A 9,253-nucleotide genomic window follows, 5' to 3' on the forward strand; every position below is an offset into this window, starting at 1 on the left:
ACTGGTTTATGGGACTCTCCACCCTGTCGACCAGTAGATGAAGATTACATTCCTAGAATGAATATGTTCCCCTCCCTAGCTGAATATCTTGGGTTGGGTCCCTCTGAAATTTTCCACTGTTTTTATTTATGTTTCCTTGGTAACCCTCTCCCCGCCCCCAGCTTGTGGTCTTTCCCTTTAAATACCCCACACTTCTTGTGTTCGGGGTCGAACTCCTCTGGCCAACAAAGTCACGAGATCGACCCTGGTACCGGTATCCCCAATAAACCTCATGTGATTGCAGCAAGTTTGGTCTCTTGTGAGTCATTGGGTGGTTGTGTCATCCTGAGACTTGAGTAAGGATCTCCCCAGTTCTGGGGGTCTTTCATAGTGTACAAAAATAAATCTGAACAACTTTAAGGTAAAGAATGTGAATGCTATCCTAGAATGGCCCCAGAGTAAACTGTTCAAATCATCAGTGTTCTTTCAATAAATGTCATAGGTTGGAATATAAGACAAATGTATTACTTACTATTCTGTCATAATTTTCCGTACATGTGTATTTAATCGTACAAGTACTTATACATGTCCGACAGGATTTATACTCATGGTTAGATTTTTGTAGTAGGCATAGATAAAGAATACATATCAAGGAGAATAATTGAAATTTTTGTTTCTTTGAGTCCCTTGACTTTTTAAATGACAAAGAATACATGGATTAGTTACATGACTATACAAAACAAAAATGACAACTTATGAATAAGTCTTATGAATAAGTCTAATGGTTTGCTGAAACACTGCTTCACATGGTACATCTATTTGAAAACCTTAATTGCTAAAAGCCACAGTTATCAAGGACACAATTAGATCATATTAACATTTAAATATTTGGAGGCTAGAGAGATGGATCAATGGTTAAGAACCCTAGCTGCTCTTCCAGAGGACCAGGATTCCATTCCCAGCACCCACATGACAGCTGACAGTTATCTGTAACTCCAGTTCTAAGGGATCTGACACAGATATACATGCAGGCAAAACATCAATGTACATAGAATGAGAATAAATAAATCATTTAAAAAATTGAAATACTTCCCCTTTCAACCTTTTGGTACTTGGGAAGTTATATATTGGAGGTATAGGTATGCATTATTAGGAAAACTAGTTCATGAACTAGTATACCATGTAAGGGAAGTTGCTGGGCATGGAAGAAGATATGAAGGAGTGAAGGAAGACACCAAGACTTGATATTCAAGATTACGCTTAAGGAATAGAAGTAGGAGTTCTATGGAAGTAGTAGCAATCCTTGTGGCAGTTCTATTATTTTGGTGAGTTATTCACGCTTTGGCTTTAGGGAAACAACTACAAAAGTAAAATATCTGTAGAAATAGAAGTCATTGTAGTCCTAACGCGTGTTTGATAGGTCAGTCTGCAGGAGGGTTGGGAGGAGACTGACCTCCCCCTTGCCAGGCTTATGTAGAACTTTGCTATTGGGAATCCAGGGGTCTCCTCTAACTTCACTTGCACTCCTGGGTGGAGATATGGCAATTTATACTTCGACTTCTCACTATCGTTTTTGAAAAAGATCAGGTAAATCGCATGGAGTTGTGAAAAGATTTCAGTGGGCACTTGATGGGGAATGGAACTTAGGGCTTTGATTTCTGTCATAGTTTGAATCAGAATGGCCCCTATGGGCTCCTATGTTTAAATGCTTACTCATCAGGGAGTGGCACTACCTGAGAGTGATCAAGGGATGAATAAATATAGAGATGACAGGGCTTCAGCTTAGCTTGGTACTATCTACTGGTAGATCCTACTTGAGCCATCATCTGTTCATCCACCGATTCATTTGCTTGTCTGTCTAGACCTGGACCTGCACCTCACCTCCATTGTGCAGAGAAGCTGAATCTTGTATCTGAATCCAGGCTAGAGCTTGGGTCTGGCTTTGTAAAACTTTCAACAGCTCTCTATTCATTGTTCATTAGCATCTTGTCTAACCACTTGCAGGGATACTCTACATCTTTGCCAGATCTCTGCCCCTGCCTCTAGTAAGGTACCTTTGAATGTCTTGAATTTTGCTATGACTTTTTAACCCTTTTGTAAGCATTCTGTGACCTATAATATATATGTAGAAATATTTACTGTTTGATATGTAAATTAAGGTTGGAATAAAAAAAACAACCCTGTGCTTGCCTATAACCAGCTATCAAGAAAAATCAGGGCTTCTTGGTAAACTGCAGTTAAAGAAACCAATGTAGGGGGCTGGCGAGATGGCTTAGCGGGTAAGAGCACTGACTGCTCTTCCAAAGGTCTTGAGTTCAAATCCCAACAACCACATGATGGCTCACAACTACTTCTGATGTCTTCTTCTGGTGTATCTGAAGACAGCTACAGTGTAATTATTTTCAATAATAAGTAAATCTTTTTTTAAAAGAAAGAGACCAATGTAACTTATAAATTTACTGTTGGTCAGTAACTTCTGATATGGTGGAAAGACACAAACATGCCCATCTATGTTTCTGACATAACACATACCTAACCTGAGATTCCAGTTCAGTAGATTTGGGTGAGACCTGAGAGTTTATATTTGTTACAAGTTCCCAGTTGTTTCTGGTCCTGCTGCTTAAGGACCACCTTTCAAGTGAAGACTCACCTAAAGTGAAGGTCTGGAAATATCTTCCTTCATTCAAATCATCACTGTGTCACCAAATAACTGGATGGCGAGCTACTTAGCTCTCTCTTTCCTAGTCATTACAATGAAAGCAATAATAGTCTTTATTCTTGAGTTTCTGTAGAGTTTAATCAGTTAATTTATGGAATTCACTAAAAAGGACAGACATACTTAAGAATTTAATAAGTACACACTTTATGATTCATTATCATCTCAACCAAAGAAAAATAACAATTTAAGAGACTTTAATTGCCTCTTCTAAAACTTTACCATGTAGCACTTCTATCCAGGGATTTAAAAAAAATCCTTAATTGTATTACGTTCAAGCTTGAGAAAGCTTGGCAAATGATTATTTGCCCCTTTCTCTGCAGTAAAAGAACAAGTTGTTACAACATAATTCTTTATTTTATTTTATTTTTACCCTGTAAAAGCTTTTAATCTTTTGTTTTTCTATGTGGCTTTATTTGCCTATATGTCTATATGAGTGTGTATGTGTGTTCACATGTATGTGTATGTGCACACACTTGTAGAGGCTAGAGGTTGACTTCAGTTTTCTTTTTAACAGCTCCCCACTTCAATTTAGTTTTGTATTTTGAGACAGGGTTTCTTTGCGTTGTCCTGGCTGTCCTGAACCTTTCTTTGTACACCAAGCTGACATTAAATTAAGAGATCCACCTGCCTCTGCCTCCTGAGTGCTGGGATTAAAGGCATGTGCCACCACACCCAGCCTCTATTTCTTGAGATGAGGTTTCTCATTCAACCTGGGGATTCTGCCAAGATTAGATTGGTTGACCAGCAGGCCAGGGATCCTCTTGTCTCTGTCTCTCCAGTACTGCCATTTCAGGCAGACTGCCATGTCTCTCCTTTTATACGGGGCTGGAAATCTCAGGTATTGCTGCTTGCAAAGCAAGCACTTTCCCGCCTGGGTCACCTCCCTCGTCTACGCCCTGTTCTGTATATCATCCTACCAGATTACTTTGCAGCAGACAAGGTTCACTTTTGCTGACTTAGTACTACATGTTTGTGTTCTCCTGCTGTCCTAGTGTTAGATGTTATTAATGGAAGACCTGAAGAGCCTTACGTCCAGGATGTTCCACTCACAGGAACACAGAAATGGAAATTGATGCAACAAGCATGAGGTTTATTGATCCAGTGTACTGGGGCTGTCCTGCAATTGGGGCAGAGGTGACCCTCAACATTCCAAGCACACAGTTTTTATACAGTTATTGAGATAGACTTTGGTAGCAGCATGGATTGGTTTTTTACACCCATTTGAGGCCCGTGCTGCCCTTTCCTGGCATTTGTGGCCCCAGGCAAGGTGTGGTCTTAATCACCAGAAGGGGGAACTGAAACATTTTTGGTTGTTATCTGCACCTGCTCTAAAGTCTGTATTGCTGGGACATTCCAGGAAGGGAGTGTACATTCCTGGCAAGGTCTTTCAGCAACCATCATATGTTCTTCTCTAAGGTCACACATTTACTGCTGAGGCTGCAGCTCCGTGGCACAGTGTTTGTCAATCATGTACAAAGCTTAGGTTTAATCTGTAGCATCAAGTAAGAAAATACATAAATAAACAATAAATAAAGTGGCTTAAAATAAACCAGATTGGGTGTTGCAATACTCATTCTAATATGTCTGCATGCTTGGAGATGATGCAGATAAACATAACTGATAAATAATGTAACAAAACTACCAAAATAGATAACACAAAGACAAGGAAGTCACAACGGCACAAGGATTGAGTTGTGAAGCTTACAGGAATGGCAGGTTGTTCCAGTGTAGCCCGTGCCTTCACAGTCACAGGAGAAGGTGTCCCATGACTGGGTACATCTACTTCCATGCTCACAGTGGCTGGGCAAACACCTATAAGAAAGCAAACATAATCACCTTGGCCAATAGGGGTATGTTCAGGGAACTAGGAGGAAAGGAGTGAGGGGAAACTGCAGTTGGGATATAATTATGAAAAAAGAATAAATAAAAAAGTTAAAAATGGATTTGTAGCATATACAGAAAATTCAACATGACCAGTGAGCGCAGAGTCAAGGTTTCTATTAATAACAATAATTTTAGGTAATGAATTTTGTTGCATATGACAGCTTAATTTGAAATACACCTCATTTTTCATCCCTAATATCAAAATACTAACATTATGTGTCTAGCAAAATTTATTCCATACCTATTATCCTTAGATTTGGTCTTCTCATTGCATCCTGGATTTCCTGGATGTTCTGGGTTAGGAGCTTTTTGCATTTTCTTTGACTGTTATGTCAATGTTTTCTATGGTGTCTTCTGGCCCTGAGATTCTCTCTTCTATCTCTTTTATTCTGTTGGTGATATTTGCATCTATGGCTCCTGATTTCTTTCCTAGGTTTTGTATCTCCAGGGTTGTCTCTCTTTCTGATTTCTTTATTGTTTCTATTTCCATGTTTAGATTCTGGATGGTTTTGCTCATTTCCTTCACCTGTTTGGTGAATGACTTTATGGATAGACCAACTTAATACACATACCATCTCTTAAATGAATGTAACCTGTTCTCTGTGTGCTGAGAATAAAGTCACTCACTCAAGTCAAATAGGTTTGACCATAGCAGGAAGTCTGTATCCAAAAATTGTGCCTAGAGTTCATTTCTTGGTGCAGCAGAACTATCAACTCTCAGCTTAACTATGATGGAGGTAAAATCCTTTGGTAATGTGAGGGTCATTGAAGTACAGCCTTATTACAATGAAATCCAGTGTCTAAAATTTGTTCTTATTTTGGAGTTGTTCCACAGTAAGAGCCAAGATTTTAAGCTCTACTGAATACAAAACAAACACACAAACAAAAGGACTTTATAATTCACGTTCATTTAAGAAAATACTAATAGTGATGTATTTTTTTGAAATATACTGTTAATATGTTTGGAGTTATTTAAAATTTATATTGAGAAAAACGTATGTATTTTCACTATTGCTGTAGACAAGCATCTACATAAGACTGTTAAACTGATTGTTGTTTTATATCAAACAACTTTTATAACATTCATTTTTATTGTTATAATATTTTATAAATTTTAAGGAATATGACAAAAAAGATATTGTAGGTATTGAAGGGGGGCTCTATGGGAGGAGTTAGGGTACAAAAGGGAAACAAGAATGTGATTTAATTCTATTTACTTTAATATGTTTTTAAATGTTAACAAATTCAGATAAATTGAAATCATGTAACTTTTCTCATCATAATACAATAACTAAAAAAAAAGAAGAAAAAAGAAAAGAGGTATGCTAAAACAACCTTGCAAGGCTCTTACCTGTCTATGATGCCACAGGAGTCTATCTGGAGGTCACTGAAGCTTCCGAGCTCTCCCTGCTGCAGTGCAGTAGGATCCACCACTTGCTCACCAATAGAGATGAGCCTCAGGCAGCCCTGGAAGCCTCCAAGAGAATGTTCACATCCAAGGCTAGAGCTGTTGTCGGGACAAGCTGAGTACAAGCAGAAAGAGAGGAGAAAATCAAGGACTGTGAGCACTGTTTGCTCCACTGGAAGCTTCTGCTTGTCTATACCAATGAGAAATGAACTTTGATGTGACCTGACACATCGAGAGCCCTCATCAGAAGAGGGGCTAATCTACGAACACAAGTTAGAACAGATCACAGGGAAGACAGTGACTAGAACTGAGAATTTAAAAAACTGGAATAAAATTAAGATTAAAAAATAAAATTAACAATTTTCATAACCGTCATTGCTGCATATCCAAGTGAAGTTTGACTTCTTTTTAATATCTTGTTAAAATATTAATACATTTTATCATCATTTTGTATACACGTTAGAAATAAAAATGGAGATAAAAATGGAGATAGTTTAAATCAGAGGCTACTCTTGTTTTAAGAGATGCTGGGTTCTTGAATCATACTAGCTACCAAATGCAGCTGGGTTCTCTAATTTATCAAAAACATGTGAAATATCCATTCATGTTTTACATGTTATCATATGTGCATTTGAGATTGTTTTAATTTTTTGGGGGGTTCTGACTTGATAGAAATACTTACATTGGCTTTTCTAGCAATTTTAAAAATTAATTTCTTCAGTCATGTGTTAACCAAAGGTTATATTTTATTTTAACACCAAAAATAATAGGAGCCACCACATAGTCAGAATACACAGTGGTAGTTAAAACTCAGTAGTATAGAGTCTCCTGTGAATATAGAGGAATAAAACAGACACTTGGCTATTTCTGATGTTATAAGTAAAATATTAGGTCTTATCATAACCTTCAAGTTATTTTCAGCTGAGTTACAAACGCCAGTGCTTGTGATAGTTTCCTTTTTTTATACGGGTTTTCGGAAGTACAACACTTGTATAAGACGCACGAGCAACAGGTCGCATCTGGTTTCACAAGCCTGCAATCCCAGTTATTCAGGAGCCTAGTCACAAGTTCAAACTCTACCTGAGATGTGCAGTGAGTTAAAGGCCAGCTTAGACATCTTCATGAGGAACTGTTTTCAAGTAAAAGTAAAAAGAAGTTTGGGGCTGTAACTCAGGTAATGCAGGTCGTGGGCTCAACCTGCAGTAACATGCGTGTGTGCATGTATACACACACACACACACACACACACATGCACACACACACACACACACACATACACACACAAAAGCAAGGATATGAGTGATTTAAACTAAGCAATATTATCATATTTAGTCCCAAAACACAGAAATCTGGTGGCCTGAGAATGTTGCAACATTTGATTAATAGTAGCACTTTAGTTCATATACTGCCGAGTAAGGAAATGGATAAAAATGACTACTACTACATTAAGTAATGCAAAACTAAGAATTTTAAATAGCTTTCACTTCAAAGATAACTGCAGGATAGCATGAGATGTCTAATTAAATCAGTGGTTCTCACCCTTCCTAATGCTGCAGCCCTTTAATACAGTTCCTCATGTTGTGGTGACCCCCAACCATAACATCATTTTTTTGTTGCTACTGCATAACTGTAACTCTGCAATTGTTATGAATTGTAATGCAAATATCTGATGTGCAGGCTCTCTGGTATGTGAGTCATGTGAAAGGGCATTTGACCCCCAAAGGTTCACAACCCACAGACTGAGAACCACTGATATAAGTCAAGGGTCTGGATATTTCAAGAAACATGGAAAAATTGAAAGCATTCCCCGTCAAATGTGGAAAAGCAATTAGAGAAATTAGAGAAAAGAGCAGTAGGAGAAAAGGCACTTTCCATGCTCATAGACAGGCATAATCACGTTGTGACCATGACTGTATCTAGATTCCATGTAAGACAATGCCTTTTTCTATGTAAGATGACAATTTATTGCTAAATAAGTTGAATTACGCCTAGCTCTGCCTTGCTTACTAATGAATGAGACTCAGACCGCAATTTACTTATTTAGCTTTTGCAGAATTACTGGGAAATTACCCCTAAATTTATTTTTCTAACTTGCTAGCCTGTCTGCTTCACACCTACATTATCCTGTTTGTGTCTTCCGGGGTTATTTCTCTTCCACCAGCCTGCCCTCAGGCACATGTCTAGTGGAGACTTCCTGTTCCTGTCTCCTTCCTCCTTCATTCCTCCTCTCCTTCTCCTGCAGTCCCTACCCGCGCCCCTCCCCCACACCCTGGTAAGTCAATCCTGATGCCTTCTCCTCTCCCCAGTAATTGGCTGTTGCCAGTTTTATTTAACCAATATTTTTTAAATTGGGGAGCAAGGTTTGCACAACAAAGGCTGGCATATGTGAATTTGCTCATCTTGGAGCACCCAGATCTTGGGGTACAGATTTTAGCATTTGAATACATAGGAGCACCCGACCAACCCCCAACACGTGATTTGTTTTATCATATAGCTTTTAGAGGTTAGCATTATCTGTTGTGTGGATTATATTATAGCAATTGAGGTGGAGAAATTCTATGTGAGCTACAATGTAGTTTTCTTAAATACTAACTGGGATTAAGAAGTATTGAAATAGCAAAATAAACTTTCTGAAGTTATTTCTTCTTGTTTGAGAAAATACAATGTTTTGTGTTCTTAGAAAAAAACCAACTGTGTTTATTTGAGGAAAGAAATTATTTACTTCTTAGTATAAATTGAGTTAATATATACATTAACAGGTCTGTGAAAGGCAGTGGAGATCATTTGGATCCACTGTTAGTCGATGTGGTTGAAATGCTTTCACTTACCTCCAAAATAGCAAGTGTCACCCAGATAAATCCCCACAGAAATCAGGGTCCGAGCAGAGGCTTCTCCATCTATCACGAGGCTTAGGTAGCTACCCTTAGCAGACAAGGAAACTGAGTGCCACAACCCATCACTCAGTACGGCACCTAGAAAAATAACTAGTTACAGACACCTAAATTTTGAAAAGTGTAACCAGTTATTCAGATCATTAAATAAGTCAGAGAAGAGCATGATTTATGTGCAGATATATTACTGAGGAAAACAAATTCACCATTTTCTGTAATGAAATGAATCCATTTATTATGACAACACACGAAGAAGTCTAAAGAATTCCCTGCAGTAAAAGCTGATTATGTGCTTAAAGCCTCACCTTAAAATTAATTACATATATATATATATACATATATATATATACATACATATATATATATATATAT

The 9,253-nt window shown here is 37.9% G+C and overlaps 1 protein-coding gene across 8 annotated transcripts in view; it reads right to left on the minus strand.

Moving 5' to 3' along the window:
* The window catches only part of LOC116081896 (contactin-associated protein-like 3), a 183,287-nt gene that overhangs the window by 50,563 nt on the left and 123,471 nt on the right, over positions 1-9,253 (minus strand). For all 8 annotated transcript variants that reach the window (XR_004115076.1, XM_031358625.1, XM_031358628.1 and 5 more), the window contains 3 exons: positions 8,819-8,962; positions 5,934-6,105; positions 4,404-4,510 (listed from right to left, as the gene is read on the minus strand). Coding sequence is in view for 7 of the 8 variants with exons in the window: in XM_031358625.1 (XP_031214485.1) it covers positions 4,404-4,510; positions 5,934-6,105; positions 8,819-8,962 (423 nt within the window). In the remaining variant the exon portion in view is untranslated. The remainder of the gene's footprint in view (positions 1-4,403; positions 4,511-5,933; positions 6,106-8,818; positions 8,963-9,253) is intronic.

The sequence above is a fragment of the Mastomys coucha genome, unplaced genomic scaffold (assembly GCF_008632895.1).
Source record: "Mastomys coucha isolate ucsf_1 unplaced genomic scaffold, UCSF_Mcou_1 pScaffold7, whole genome shotgun sequence".
In the NCBI taxonomy this organism is placed as follows: Eukaryota; Metazoa; Chordata; class Mammalia; order Rodentia; family Muridae; genus Mastomys; species Mastomys coucha.